Source organism: Podarcis melisellensis (assembly GCF_964234715.1).
Source record: "Podarcis melisellensis genome assembly, chromosome: 7".
Taxonomy (NCBI): Eukaryota; Metazoa; Chordata; class Lepidosauria; order Squamata; family Lacertidae; genus Podarcis; species Podarcis melisellensis.
The window spans coordinates 86,937,839-86,953,803 of NC_138539.1; the positions used below are offsets into that span (position 1 = coordinate 86,937,839).

Genomic DNA, 15,965 nt, shown 5'->3' on the forward strand with positions numbered 1-15,965 from the left:
AATTGCGCCTTGCGCATGCACATAAGCGCCGAATCACAACCTGCACGTGCACAGAAGCGCAGCTGTGGTTTGTAAACGCTGCGGGTTGCAAACGTACCTCCCACACAGATCACGTTCGCAACCCAAGCATCCACTGTATAGGGTGTGAGTTACGGGTGTTCAGTAGCCAGTTGCCTAAACCAAACAAGAAATGAGAAGCCAAAATGGACAGATCTGCCCATCTCTGTTTAGTTAGATGTTTACTTTATTTGGGAGGGGCTATTGCTCACAGCTTAGAGCAAAAATTCAGTCCCAGACATATCTAGTTGAAAGGATCTCAAGTAGCAGGACTGGGAAAGCCCCCTCCCTGAAGCCTTGGAAAGTCAGAATAAGCAGCCCTGGGCTACTGGGCAATTGTTTGATTCAGTAGAATGCAGCTCTAGAGCAGAGAGAAAACAGGCTTCCTCTCTCTGTCATGTGGCAGCCCTTTAGATATTTGAAGATGGCTATCTTCTCTCTTCTCTATCTCATCTTCTCCAGGCTAAACATCCCCAACTCCCTCAACCGTTCCTCATAAGGTTTGGCTTCCAGACCCTTGATCATTTTGTTTGCCCTCCTCTGCACACTTTCTAGCTTTTCAATATCCTTCTTAAACTGTGGTGCCCAGAATTGGACACAATATTCCAGTTGTGGTCTGATCAAGACAGAATAGTACTATTACTTAACTTGATCGAGAAACCATACTTCGGTTGATGCAGCCTAGAATAGCATTATAGTGGTACCTCAGGTTACAGGCGTTTCAGCTTACAGGTGCTTCAGGTTACAGACTCCGCTAACCCAGAAATAGTACCTCGGGTTAAGAACTTTGCTTCAGGATGAGAACAGAAATTGTGCCACAGTGGTGCAGCGACAGCAGGAGGCCCCATTAGCTAAAGCGGTACCTCAGGTTAAGGACAGTTTCAGGTTAAAAACGGACCTCCAGAACGAATTAAGTTCTTAACCTGAGGTACCATTGTAGCTTCCTCTGCCCACCCCACCCCCGCTGCATCACACTGTTGATTCATGCTAAGCTTGTGGTCCACGAAGGCCCCTACATCCTTTTTACATGTCCTACTGGCAAGCCAGGTGTCCCCCATCTAATATTTGTGCAGCAGTTTCTTCCTGCCTATGTGTAGAACCTTACATTTGTGCCTACTGAATTTCATTCTGGTAGTTTGGTCCCCATTTCTCCAATCTGTTAACGTCATTTTGAATCTTAATTCTGTCCTCTGTGACATTATCTACCCCTCTCTGTTTGGTGACATCTGCAAATTTGATGAGCATCCCCTCAATTCCTTCATCCAAGTCGTTTAGAAAGATGTTGGACAACAATGCGCCCAGATTCATCTGGCATGATTTGTTTTTGAGAAACCCGTCAGGGGCTGCTGTGACCACCTACATCTGTTCTCAAATGGACACACTACAGGCAGGCCATAGCAAAATCAGTGAGTTTTTATCTTTGGAATGAAACCATTTTCTTAAGAAGTGCTTTTCAGGTGCAAAATAAACGCTAACAGTAAAGACTGTGCGTGGAGTACATAGAAAAAACAAGTACTCAGTCTCTATTGACAAAAATGCTGTGTTTACACAAGCACAGGAGCTGGATGTGTGCTCAAACCATTTCCGCTGCATGCCCATCTTTGCATTTCCCATTCTCTAGGTTATTTTTTGGATTTAGCTACAAGAGAGAAGCGTCATAAAGCTCCCACAAAGTGTTGCCCTTGCTCAGGCAGCTACATCTTGCTCCCACTGACCTGGAACATGCCCTGTCCAGACTCCCACAAATAAGTCATTGCATCCCAAGGAGACAACTTTAGAGACATTTCAAAATCTGCTGTCATTATGGATACAGAAAGCTGAATTCCCCAACTGGTGTTATTAAAAAAGGCTCGCAGTCAGGATTGACCCCATTTTTAATCTAAAAAGGACCCAGATGCAGCTTTCAGCTATCTGCAACAAATGCAATCTTATATGAGCCTCTCTTGGTTATTGTGTGATGAAGAGAGAGAAAAGATAAAAGAGCAATGAAGTTAATTACAAAGCCTCATATACATTCATATTCTTCACTCTACATTATTTTACAAATGCTAAAAAGGAAGTGTCTAGAAAACCATGTTTCCAAAATGCTATTTTATAGCTATGCTAGTGCAACCATGCGCCACAGCTCCTTTCTTTCAGGGTCTGCAACTATAAACAGTTTTCCTGCACAACCAAGACAGAGCATGCAATGGAAGCACAGTCTTCCATAAGCATTGCATATCCAGCTGTGCTTCAAACATGACCTGAATTTGACCTCCAAGGGGCTCAGGCTCCCGGACCCATTAGCTACCCTGTTAAGACTGCCAATTATTATGGCTTATGTGAGAGTTTCCTCTCATTTGACTGCATGTCTGCTGGGAGCCAGGCTAGGCTTAGGAAATGTTCTGAAGTCGCATCATGCAGACTCTTGCTGACGCTCAGTGCGCTTGAACACAGTCTAGATGGGATGGACCAAATGTCAGCTGCTCTGAGCTCCCTGGGAGGGCACGGGGCTGATTAAACCATCTATGGCCTTTTAAACTGTGTGTGTCTATATAATGGTTTTTGTTTCGCTATTGTGACATGTGCTCTTGTATTTTACTCTTGTAAGCCGCCCTATGGTCTTCGGATAAAAGGCAGCATAAGCATTTAATGTAAATAGGGGGTTGTCCCCTCATTTTTCAGTGATCCAGGAATGAATGGTCCCTTTGACTATCTGATAGCTTTAATGTTCATTTCCATCACATGAAGCATAGCTTGAAATGACATTCCCAAGAGCCTCCTCTCTTGTAATGGAGCTCAGGTTCAAAAGATATCTAGATAACTGTCCCACATTCCTGGCAGCAGGTGGCACTGCTGTTGAAGCTCTCTCTCTCTGCAATCTAGAAAATGCATATGGTGCACTGCCCTCCATGTGCTAATATGGTTTGGACCGCTTGTCTTAAGTATGGAAACTGGGTGCCTTCTAGTCTTACATAGTTATACCATTGCTGATGTTGCCTGTCATTTAAGTGTTTAATAACCATATACAGTGGAACCTCGGGTTGCGGACGTAATCTGTGACGGAGGCACATCCGCAACCCACAGCGTTCATAACCTGCAGCCCTGCGTCTGCACATGACACTTCTGCACATGCATGAAGCACAATTTAGCGCTTATGCGCATGCACAAGCAGTGAAACCTGGAAGTAACCATTCCGGTACTTCCAGGTTTCCCATGATCCACAACCTGAAAACGCGTAACCCGAAGCGTCTGTAACCCAGGTCTCTCTCTCTCTTTCTCTCTCTCTCTCACACACACACTTTCCCAACTGCTTTCCAGCTGCACATTTTGTGTCCAACTGCACACTAAAAAACCAACAAAGAACTTTTGGATCATCTTGGATGATTCTTTCTACCTGCCTGTGTAACAACCGCTCCTGATTTTCTCCAGTACAAACAGAAGCAATTTCCACGGCAGTTTACAAGGGCTGGATTTTTTCCTCCAGCTAATCCATTTTCCTTCTTGGCTGTGTGTGCATGCTAGACAGAGATGTGTTTAGGGATACATGAATCTAATTGCATAAGACAACAACAGAGACAGTGCACTCTGACACATATTCCCTCTACAGCCAGAGCCTTGGTTTTCTGGGAACTAAATCCCCATAACGAAGGGCACATTGCTGAGTGCTGTTGTGACTGCTCTACATCCTTCATTACGCCCTCAGAGTGCACACGAGTAATGACTGAATTGCTCAGAGTTTAAAGATTTCACAGCACATGCAGCATCTCTAGGTCAATGTTGTGCAAATAATTAAGTTATGCACTAGAGGCAAAACAGAAAAGCAGTACTGCAGACTGCTGTTCTCTGCCAAGCACGCCCTAACTCTGCTCTGATCTGCAAGCAACAACAGTAAATCTTGTACAGAAATAATAGGTGAGGCAGAGGACAGGTGCATTTTTAATTCCAGCAAGAATACAAGGGAGCTTCCATGTCATTACATAAATTACTGGAAGAGAAAGCATACTGGATGGCAATCACTAATCGGAAGCCTCTGATTAGCCTATCAAATATAAAATGCATGTAGTATATCTTGACATAGCACAACCAGATTTGTGTTTAAAGCTCTTATAACAACAGAGTTGTGGCACAATCTACTAGAAAATTCTCAAAGGGGTGTGAGCAGAAGAGCCTTCAGGAGGGTAAAGAACCTGTTCTCATCCCCCGTAATATGTATTGACATTTTTTTTTATTGTGCAGATCTAAAGTAGGCACTGGGCTAGTGACCCCTGTTCTAGAGCCTGGGTCCATTTCAGGTCTCCATCCTGGTTTTTCTAATTTATATTCCTTCTCTTTGCTTTGGATCATGTTCTTTTAACTCAATTTTCCAAGTTTGGTTTACTGATATGCAAGCTTTCAATTCCTTCTCCCAAATTCTTCGCAAATCAGGTTCAGTTTAAGTGTATGGACCCCTTAATTTGTTAGGATTGTTTTCCCCCTCAAGTTTCAATTTCTCAAGCAGCACTGAAACTAAAGCAGAAAGCAACCATTTCACAATCACAAAGCACATTTTACAAAACACAAAATGGCTGAATCGCTTTAATTCCTTCACAGTGTAGTTGCACAAGTTTTGAGAATTTGATAAAGGTCACCCAAAATGTTTAAAATCCTTAAATGTTCTCCCCATGTGAAAAGGTAAGATGGTAAATTTGTGGTGGAGAGAAGGTATTGTAATGCCATTTTAAAAACTGCTCAATTTAATTTTAAGTTCAAAAACATTCTAAAATGAAGCAATATATGTGTGTGAAGTGGGAATTAAGGCAGAAAACCGTAGCTGCTGTCTTGCGTGAGAGCAACAGATTCCTTCGAAGTAGTGACCACACAACCCCGTGCTTAGTTGATTACTCTTGACAAGATAACCACCCAAGGAAGAAGAGTTTTCTTCCACTTTGCACTTAATGGCGCCCCGAGGAAACAACATGATTGAGATACATGATGTCCGCATTGCACTGGGCAGCTCATTACTATCAGGCATGCAAAGCATCAAATAAGGCCATTTACTGGAGTCATTTTCAGGTATTCTGCCTGCACACTGGAGTGACCCCCACCCACTGAAGCTAAGTGGGGCTGCACAGTGGGGAGCCTGGCCGGCTGAAGCGGCCGGCGCCACCCTGCTTTAAGGGGTGCACACACAGCGCCCTTCAAGCCCAAGTGATGTAAAGGTAGACAAGCCCCCGCTTCCTCAGCCCTTTTAAAATTTCTTAAGGTAAAGGTAAAGGTACCCCTGCCCGTACGGGCCAGTCTTGACAGACTCTGGGGTTGTGCGCCCATCTCACTTAAGAGGCCAGGGGCCAGCGCTGTCCGGAGACACTTCCGGGTCACGTGGCCAGCGTGACATCACTGCTCTGGCGAGCCAGAGCTGCACATGGAAACGCTGTTTACCTTCCCGCTAGAAAGCGGTCCCTATTTATCTACTTGCACCCGGAGGTGCTTTCGAACTGCTAGGTTGGCAGGCGCTGGGACCGAGCAACGGGAGCGCACCCCGCTGCGGGGATTCGAACTGCCGACCTTTCAATCGGCAAGCCCTAGGCACTGAGGCTTTTACCCACAGCACCACCCGCGTCCCAAAATTTCTTAACTGACTGGTTAAAAGAGTTATAACCCTGTAGGTCAGGGGCAGGGGGAGAGTTAAATTCCTGCCACCAAGTCTCTTGCAAACATATTATATCAAATTTCTGGAGTATACAAAGGAAGTCCTTAGCCACCTTCTTATTATCCCACCAGGTTCCATGAAAGAAGGCTAAGACCTTTCTGGATGTTTTGTAGTCAGTTATGGTACCTTAGAGGAGAGCTGAAGGTATCATAATTTGCTTTTCTGTAATTACCCCCCAGACCTGGGCTTATCTTGAACATTTGTTAATGCTTAATCGCTTTGATTTGTGGGAAATGGATTGCTAGCAGGGTAGGAGTTCTGGGCCTCTAACTTGGGCATATTTCTTCCAGTACCTGCATTTGGGCTGATATACAGTGGTACCTCGGGTTAAGTACTTAATTCGTTCCGGAGGTCTGTTCTTAACCTGAAACTGTTCTTAACCTGAAGCACCACTTTAGCTAATGGGGTCTCCTGCTGCCGCCGCGCCGCCGGAGCACGATTTCTGTTCTCATCCTGAAGCAAAGTTCTTAACCCGAGGTACTATTTCTGGGTTAGCAGAGTCCGTAACGTGAAGCATATGTAACCCGAGGTACCACTGTAATGGTTTTCCCCTTCTTGTCTATTGGAGTGTATCTGGATATTATTAGGATAGGTGACAAAGGTAGGGGTCTTGTGGCTTGAAAACTTACTGCTCCTTCCTCTCAAATGGCCTTTTCCAGACTAGAGTTTCATTTCTCTAGTAAGTGTGGGGGATAGATACTTAACACTGGGTGGGGGTATTTTTCAGGCAATGTTTTAGTTGGAATAACAGCTCTCTGTCAACAAAAATATGAATTATTTGTCCCACATATCAGGATTCCAAAAGATTAGTTCAATCCTGCCTCTCCAGTCTCAATTGGACAGGTATTTATAACATAAATAAGTGATTTCCTAAATCTGGAAGCTGAGAGGTTGCCTGGGAGCATATACATCATCTCCTAAGAAGTGTGGCTCTATTGACCAGGTAGCTAAGCTTTTACTTGGAAAAAGACTTCTCCAGCCCCTTACTTGCACTCTCACAATGTAAAGGACCATGCCTGTCCATCTTGCCACAATCACTTTGCAGTTACCTCTACCTCCCATGCTGAGTCACAATAATTCAGCATAAATTTCCGGACTAAATTTGGCAATGGATTTCTGGACACTTTAACTGAAGCACCACAGGTCTGTGCTCATGTAATAAGCATGTTAACACTGCAGAGTATTCTTAGGATGAGATGGTCTTCTAAGTTCTTCTCATGAGTTTGTTATCAGTTAAATACATCAAACCCAAACAGCTGCTCTTCCAGCTCCTGTCCTCCAATTAAAATATATGACTTTTAAGACAACATAGAAGGAAAACAGTTAAAAGAGATATGCTCCTTACCTGAATTTGCAATTAGTATTAAGTGCTCAGACAAATGACTTTAAAACTTTAAAGCTATTCAATTAAAACTAGACTGTGGAGCTCAAGGACCAGCAGCCTTACGTGTTGCCATCTTCACACGGAAGACTGAACCCGCCCTAAAGATATTTAGTAGCAAAGTGGAAAATGGCGAATTGGATTTGAAAAAGGCAAAATAATATTAGAACTGGAGCTGCGGGGATGCATAAGGCAAACTGTGTTTTAATGCTCAGGAACTTGGCAAAGTCTTTTTATATGGATTTTAATATTGCAGATGTATACAGTGGACGCTCAGGTTGCGAACGAGATCCATGCGGGATGTACGTTTGCAACCCGCAGCGGCGCGTCTGCGCATGCACGGGTTGTGATTCAGCTCTTCTGCACATGCGCAAAGCGTGATTTAGCGCTTCTGCACATGCGTGACCCCGGAAACCCAGAAGTAACCCGTTCTGGTACTTCCGGGTTTCGGCGGGTCCGTAACCTGAAAAAACGCAACTTGAAGCGTCTGTAACCTAAAGACTAAAAAGTGAAATGACATTAAATAGACATTTGGTACCTCTGTGGGAGGGGGTGGGATTTAAAAATAAATATAAAAAATCAACTGTGTATGAATCACTGTTTATATATATGCAAAATTAAAACATATTGTTTACTGTTGTGTTTTTCTAAAATATAAGTTAATGCTACTTGTTAGCTGCCTTGGAAAGATGGCTGTGTATCCTGAAAGGTAAAATTGAGGAAGGAGGAGTCGTGTTCCTCCGCTGCTCTCTGTAGTTCCTGGTTTACCCCACAATTCCTATGCGCCATTTAATCGTTCCCTTTTAACTGAATTATTTTAATATATCAGAAGTGCAAAAGCCAGTAAGAATAAAGTAGGCCAACAGAACAAATGCTGGAAGTTTTAGTCTAAAATTTAGTCTAATGTTTCTTCATGTTTGGCAGCTGTGTATTAATCACCCCAACCAACCCCAAAAGCGTGCATTTTATCAAAGAAAAATGTTAATTAATGTTCTTTACCAGGACCATAATGTTACTGTTACTAAGTCATGAAATGCCTTTTCGGAAAATGTCCCCTCTCCTCTGCTGACACTGATGGAGGGGGGGAAATCAGCAATTCAGCAAGCCAATAAAAGGGGCCGATTTTAAGTGCTTTTTTCTGCTCCATACTCTGTTACTTTCTGGTGACAACAACATTGCAGCCCATGGATTTTCAAAGCAGCTCAGCCATTCATTTTCCACTTTCCTCTTTACGCCAGAGTGAAATTCAGGACATGGCATTAGCTTAAAAGAAATAAGCATCAACAGGATGAACTCTGCTCTGCTTTGCTTAGGTGAAACTCCCTTTGAATCCGATGGAAGTTTGATCCATGTAACTGAGAACGGGCTTTAATGCTCCAGGCACAGAACTGCTGCTATGCTACACAAATTCAGAGTGCAGCTGCATGCAAGGAATTAAGGATTTGCTGGCTTAACGATTAACTTCTTTATCCTTCTTAAAACTTATTATGACATCATCTTTTGAAACTCTCATTGATTAACTCACTGATTCCTTCAGTGCGAAGCACTTTGGCCAAAGCTTTTGTGGACCAATAAATTAAATGAATGGTTTACTGACCCACCTAATGGAAATAAAAAATTGAGCAAGCCAACTGTACAGAAGGCGTGTATCTGAAACTGGGATCAGGTGCACCTTATTCCAGTCAGAGAGAGAGAGCTGTAACAGCTAAATATGCCTGTTGGAAATGAGCAGCTAATTAACGCCTGGCGAGACACAGGTGTAACTCTGGGGCAGTGGAAATGACACAGCAAAAAACATTTGGTTAGTTCACTTTAGTGTAATGGCATGAAATGGGTCAATTGCCTCATGGAAAGCATATCTTAATTCGACTGGCAATTGGGGTGGGGTGGGGGGAATAGCATGAGTTCATGAACCTGGGCACCAGAGCAGAAAACAACTAAAAATGAAGAGCTATAATTATAACACATTATATAGTAGCTGAGTGCACCAACCACAATATTTAGTTCAGACCCCAAATAGCACACCACAAAATGTGGCCTGAGGTGCCTTGAGAGCTGCCTGGTTTGGCTCACTGTCAGTTTGAGCCTGTTTATTTCTTTCCCTTCACATTCCCTTTCCTTCACTATTGTGAGTAAAAAAAACAAAAAAACCCCAGCTATCATTTTTGTTTTCTTTCAACAGAAGTGGAAGAAATTTGTAGACTTACTAATCCGTCAAGAGTGGATAAAATCACAACCACATGGGTCCAGGGGGCTATGTAAATTTGATTTCTGTAAAAGAAAAGATGGCATGGATCCTGCCAAGTTTCAGAAGGAAACTTGCAGAAGTTTTCCTGTAAGGGTCGCTGTTACAGGTTTTTTGATGTGTAAAAAGGAATCACTTAATCTTTCCCTAATGGCTTGTGGGTAACTGATCTGAAAACTGCAGCCTTTCCCCTGGGTAAGAAACCTAACAAAAGACAAACAAACAGGTTCATAGGTAATGCTATTCTTCTAGAAAAATGGTGCCTGTACTCACCATGAAGTTGTTACAGTGCCACACTTTTAACCAGTGATTTTCTTCTAGAAAAAGGTGCCAGTGTTGTGTACCATTCAGTAAAGGTAAAGGTAAAGGTACCCCTGCCCGTACGGGCCAGTCTTGCCAGACTCTGGGGTTGTGCGCCCATCTCACTTAAGAGGCCAGGGGCCAGCGCTGTCCGGAGACACTTCCGGGTCACGTGGCCAGCGTGACATCGCTGCTCTGGCGAGCCAGAGCCGCACACGGAAACGCCGTTTACCTTCCCGCTGGTAAGCGGTCCCTATTTATCTACTTGCACCCAGAGGTGCTTTCGAACTGCTAGGTTGGCAGGCGCTGGGACCGAGCAGCGGGAGCCCACCCCGCCGCAGGGATTCGAACCGCCGACCTTTCGATCGGCAAGTCCTAGGCGCTGAGGCTTTAACCCACAGCGCCACCTGCGTCCCTATTCAGTACCCCCAGAAAAAGTACTGTTCATGAGCATTTGTACTAACTGCCATTATTAGTGATTCCTATTAGTCGTTTACTTATGCAAATGACTCAAAGTAACTTACATATCATTAGAGTTGATTTTGGGGTGAGAAGAATTAAAACATAAAATCACTTCCTCTGATTATAAGTTAGATCTGTCAGGAAGGAAGGATGTCTCCCTCCTCATCCTGGTTTCTTCCTTAAACTTAGAAACATAAGTTTCGCTGTTATAAGGCTGCTCCTTCCCCCAAGGCACTGTGACTGGCAAGCACTGAAAACATCATTTTCTCTTATTACAAGCTAGACCTGTCCATAATGAAGCAGCTGCCCTTTTTTCCTCCTGGCATTGGCCTTTCCCTCAAACAAGAAATGTAAGATTTGATTTTGTCTAGCCGCTCCCTCTCCTCCCACCCCCTGGCATTGCCCTTATATGGCAAGCTTAAAGACATAGATTCATTTTTAGGAGATGCTTGTCTGCAGCATTTTTCAAACGTCTGCATCATGGAGGAGACACAATGTGCTTCAGCAGTCCTTGCTTTGTTTCAGGCAATCCAAAAATCCCCTTGAGGTACCCAATATGCAAATCCTGAGTTTTGGGAGTAGTGAGGCAAGGGTCTGTGGTGTGCCTGCCCTACAGCATCCCCCACCCCATAACTGGTAAACAATCCAATTTTATACGCCAGGAGTGATGATATTACACTTCCCTGGTCTTAAATCTCACCTGAGAGGCGGGAGGAGATACAATTCTCCTGAGCTTATAAAATAAGAATGAGAAGATAAATAACAACCAGCAGCAATTATTTTGTGCCCTCTTCTATCATATTAAAAAATGTTGTTTCCATGCTGTTTAGAAATGTTCTTCAAACCACAATTCAAACAATCTCAAGTTATTCTCTGATGAAGGCTGCTGGAAGCCTGGGACTGAGGCCAATATCAGGTACCCATCTGTTCTTTTGCCTTGTTCATTCAAATTCAAGAGGTTCTTTGGCAGAGAGTGATTCAGGACAGTCATGAACAAGCAGAAACTGGTTCCAAGACCACACAGAGAAAATGGCGCAACTCCCCCCCCCCTCACCTGTTGTTGCGCTGGATACTGTTGGCCACTGCTGCTCAGGTCCTCCAGGTCCCACACGTAAGCCTCCTGCTTCCTCCATGTGTACAGCACTAAACAAATGTACACAGTGATTAGATTATGCAGTTCTCATTAAAACAACATGGTTCCTTTTTAAAAGAAGCATTGCCCTTTCCACTGCACATTCCAAAATGCTCACTGTCACAATTGCTCATAATCAGCACCATCATAATCATCACCCACAGCAGCAGCAACAACCATTTATGCAAATTATTTCATTCTTACTTATGAAAGTATTAATATACCACCTTTTCCGCTGCAGTGTGCTTCCTGCAAAAGTATCATTGAAACCATCTAATGTTTCAGTTTTTCAAAATGTACAGTAGTGGACCTTCATTGTATATTTGCATTCCACAACTTAATATATCCCTGCTCTCATCCAAGTCAGACAAATGTTGCACAAATGTTGCCTTTACGGAATGGGTTGTTTCCATTAATGAGATGTGACATGTCTAACATAGCTGGGAAATTACTAAATCCCAATAGTGTTTATGCCTTACCATTGAAGTAAATAATGAAACACTGTCCTGTCAGTTCCAGGCATCCTTCAGCTTACTACCATTAACCAAACTCTTACAGCAAGTATTCTGCTGTAATTTACAATACCCAGCAGTGATGGCACCTTATGCCTTTGGCTTGGAGAAAGAGGGAACAGCAGGAACCATTCCACAGAATCTTTTTCTGACACATTATGTGGTGAACATTCTGACATGAGACCAGCACATTTAACAATCACACATTATTAAGGTGTAAACTCAGGTGATAATGACAAAGGGCATGTGGGTTTAAAGAAATAAACGCATGTGCTTTGCTTGTCATATGGAGAAATTTGATCCAAAGTTCTAAAGTCAACTATTAGATTCTATTGATGACAAAAATGTTGTCAATTTCCAAGCCAACCTTGCTTCATTAGATATAATTCATTGGCTCAGTTATTTGCATTTGTTGGTGACCATATTATAAAATAGGCCTTTATCCCAAAGCAGGTGCCCAGTGCCATTTTGGAATACCTGATGCTGTCATGCTGACTCTGATGATGTCCCCTGTTACTATTGCTAGGGTGCCACACAGAACAGAGAGCAGGATTCAGCTAATGAGTCCCGTCAGTGCAAGTTCACACAGCAAGTTTTTTCCTCCTCTGCTCCATTGACACTCCCCAAAATTGGCTTGGGGGCAGGGAAAACTCCCAGAATAGCCTGCAGGGGGAGGAGAGGATCATTGTCTGGCAAGCTGCAATGCTTGTGCTGATGGGACATTTGCCCCAGCAAGTTGTTGAATCCAACCCAGAGAGATGTGCTTCAGTGTGGCAGACTGTCTGGAGTCATATTCTTGCTCAACCATGACACACATTCTGTGTAGTTTTGGACACCTAACCACAACTCATGGCTATTGGAAGATAAACTATATAACAGGTATAATGTGTATCACACAGGGAGCAGAAATGACTAATAAAATAGTAATGGATATAGTAAATGAATCAAATGATTTGTAGAGATAAGGCTTGTATCCAGTGAAGTCATACCATCTTGCAGAACACAACTTTCTCTCTTCCTCCCCACTGCCATGCACACTCCTGGAGCGGATTTGGGGGGTGCAGAGGTCACAGGGAGAGGAGAGGGAAGGGAAATCCATTCTGCAAGTGGAATGCCTTGTGCTAACAAGATGACTTCACTGGGTACAACCAACACTAGGTTTGAATGCTGTGCACTGCCCTGGGAAAGAGGAGATTGAGAGGAGATATGGTAGTCATCTTCAAATATCTTAAAGGACTGTCATATAGAAGATGAAGCAAACTTGTTTTCTTCTGCTCAGGAGGGTAAGACCTGAACCAATGGCTTCAAGTTACAAGAAAGGAGATTCCGACTAAACATCAGGAAAAACTTTCTGACAGTAAGAGCCGTTTGACAGTGGAATGGTCTCCTTTGGGAGGTGGTGGACTCTCCTTACATGGGAGGTTTTTAAGCAGAGGCTGGATGGCCATCCAACATGGATGCTTTATCAGAGTTCCCTGAATTGCAGGGGGTTGGACTAGATGACCCTTGGGGTCCCTTCCAACTCTACAATTCTATGATTCTATGCTCAAATTGTATATCTGTGTAATTAAAACCACATATCCTAAAGACACCCCAGCCTCCTTCATTCCACAGAATCTGAACCCAGGGTAAGCACTGGCACCCTTTGGGTCTCTCGCCACTCAGAGTTCAGGGTGTGAACAATAATGCTATATGTTATAAACAGTTAATAAAACAAGTCTGGAAAATATCTGAAAGTTGCATGTCCAAAGATCAAAACTTGGGCGCTTAACTTACAGCTGCTTATGGGCTCACTCCACCAGGAACTTCTCCTATGCCACAAGGGCAGAGTTATGCTGCTATTATTATTATTATTATTATTATTATTATTATTATTATTATTATTATTATGTCACATTGTCTTAAGAGACACAGGTGGTGCTGTGGGTTAAACCACAGAGCCTAGGACTTGCCGATCAGAAGGTCGGCAGTTCGAATCCCCGTGACGGGGTGAGCTCCCGTTGCTCGGTCCCTGTTCCTGCCAACCTAGCAGTTCGAAAGCACGTCAAAGTGCAAGTAGATAAATAGGTACCACTCCAGCAGGAAGGTAAACGGCATTTCGGTGCGCTGCTCTGGTTCGCCAGAAGCGGCTTAGTCATGCTTGCCACATGACCCGGAAGCTGTACGCTGGCTCCCTCTGCCAATAAAGCGAGATGAGCGCTGCAACCCCAGAGTCATCCGTGACTGGACCTAATGGTCAGGGGTCCCTTTACCTTTACCACATTATCTTGCCCAGGGCAACCCAAAACAACTTCCAACCAACCAGCCTACCAGACAGACAGACATCTTCCTGGTGGATCAAGGTCGATGCAACTTAAAGCAAGCAGATTGCAAATGAACAGTTTCCCTCACAGAAAAGAAGGGTACATGTGATACATACCCTTGCATTCCAGCTCTTAAAGATGCAGAATAACGCCAGTCAGGATTGGGTGGTTTTGGCTGCAAAACAAAGTAGGGAAAGAAATCAATATTAATTTCTGCTTAAACATGTTTAAAAAGCGATGCATTCTAATCTTGGACCACCTCTAGATTTCTTCAGCTTTTTAAAAAATCTGCCAAATGAACACAAAGATATACTCACTCAAAGGCAGTAGGGTTTGCCAACCCCTCACCCAGTACATTCCAAATCTAGGGATGCCATATATTGAAGAGCAAAAAAGAGGACGGGTGAAAAATGCTTGAGACAGCAGAGCATGGGGAAGTAGGAAGGAAGAAGACAGATTCAACTCTACTTGCCCATGTGTGCCTTTTTAAAGAAAAAACAGTACCGCTTCAGTTTGCTTATATATGAATGGGTTAATCACGCGAAGAATTTGTGTGTTTTGACCAAGTTTTCTAGCAGCCTGTTGACTGCCATAAAGTGACTTTCCACCTTGAAAACTAGACTTGACTACAATTCCTATCATTACTGGCGAAGGGCCATGCTGGCTGTGGTGGATGGGAACTGGAGTCCAACAACATCTGGGGGGCCACAGGCTGTCCTCCCCCTGTTATGATGATAGCACCTACACTCTGGAACTCCTGCCCATTGACATTAGGCAGGCATGTTGGCTATATTGTTTTCAGTGACTGCTAAAAACCATTTTTTGTTTAGGCAAGCCTGCCCAGATATGAAAGATCGGCGTGCATTTTAATAGGTACTTTTCATTCAGATAGAGTATATTTTTAACTACTGATTTTATGTACGCTTGGATTTTTTTTATGTTTTAAAACTTTAAAAATAATCATCCTGACTTTCCTTGATAATTTTAATGTTTTAATGTATAGTTTATGTTCTGTGCAAACCACCTAGAGGTTTCCACAATTGAGCTCTGCACAGATGTTAGAAATAAATAATTCAGAGCAGTAAAAATCTGATGGCAAACACATTTGATATTAGTATTTTAAAAATGGAATACAACCCCACACCAGCAAGGAAAGGTTTAACAATTGCAAAGTGCATATGCAATGTGAACAATTAACAGCATGCAGAACTCAAAAGCACGATACAGGAAGGTGAGAAACGATGTGTTAGGAAGCAGAATATTAAGGATATACTTAGGATATACTTCTTAGTTAATATTGCCATGGCTGAATGTTAAGGATTACCACAGAATGCATGGAAAAGGCAGCTTGTTTCTTTTTTAATAACACTTTGTCTGTTTATCCAGTGAAAGAGAAAATGATTCTCTTCTACTGGAAGGTGTCTCTCTGAGTTCCATTAAGTGCAGCCTCCTGTGAAGAGTTGGATTTCAGCCACTCTGCTTGTGATGGAGTTTCTGCTGGGGTTTATGGACTGCAGAGAATTACACTAGATTATATCAGGCTTGCCGACTGCAGCAGATTTTCATCAAAAGCAGACATGTTTTGTCACAACAGCAGGAACTAATGCCTCAAGGAAAGGGATCTAAAAATGGGAGAAGGAAATAAGAAACAAGACCCTATTCTATAGCTCAAATCTCAGCCCTGACCAGCAATCATGGACATAATAACAACAACTGTATCAACCTATTGGTCTACAAATATCTCCTTTTTCATATTCGCAAATAACTGATACAGCATCTGTTGTTAGATTCACAGCTAATGGACTCTAGCCCACAAAAGTTTACACCCAATAAATCTGAATCTTTTAGATGTCACATATTCATTGTTTTTCCTATTAAATAATGTCTCTCTGTAAACTGAAA

General features: G+C 43.1%; 1 protein-coding gene across 7 annotated transcripts in view; it reads right to left on the reverse strand.

Annotated features, from left to right (window-relative positions):
* Nucleotides 1–15,965, reverse strand: part of LOC309373494 (protocadherin alpha-C2-like) — a 181,751-nt gene that overhangs the window by 23,816 nt on the left and 141,970 nt on the right. For all 7 annotated transcript variants that reach the window (XM_081917753.1, XM_081917754.1, XM_081917750.1 and 4 more), the window contains exons 2-3: nt 14,180–14,238; nt 11,171–11,259 (exon numbers count right to left, since the gene is read on the reverse strand). In XM_081917753.1, coding sequence (XP_081773879.1) covers nt 11,171–11,259; nt 14,180–14,238 — 148 coding nt within the window. The remainder of the gene's footprint in view (nt 1–11,170; nt 11,260–14,179; nt 14,239–15,965) is intronic.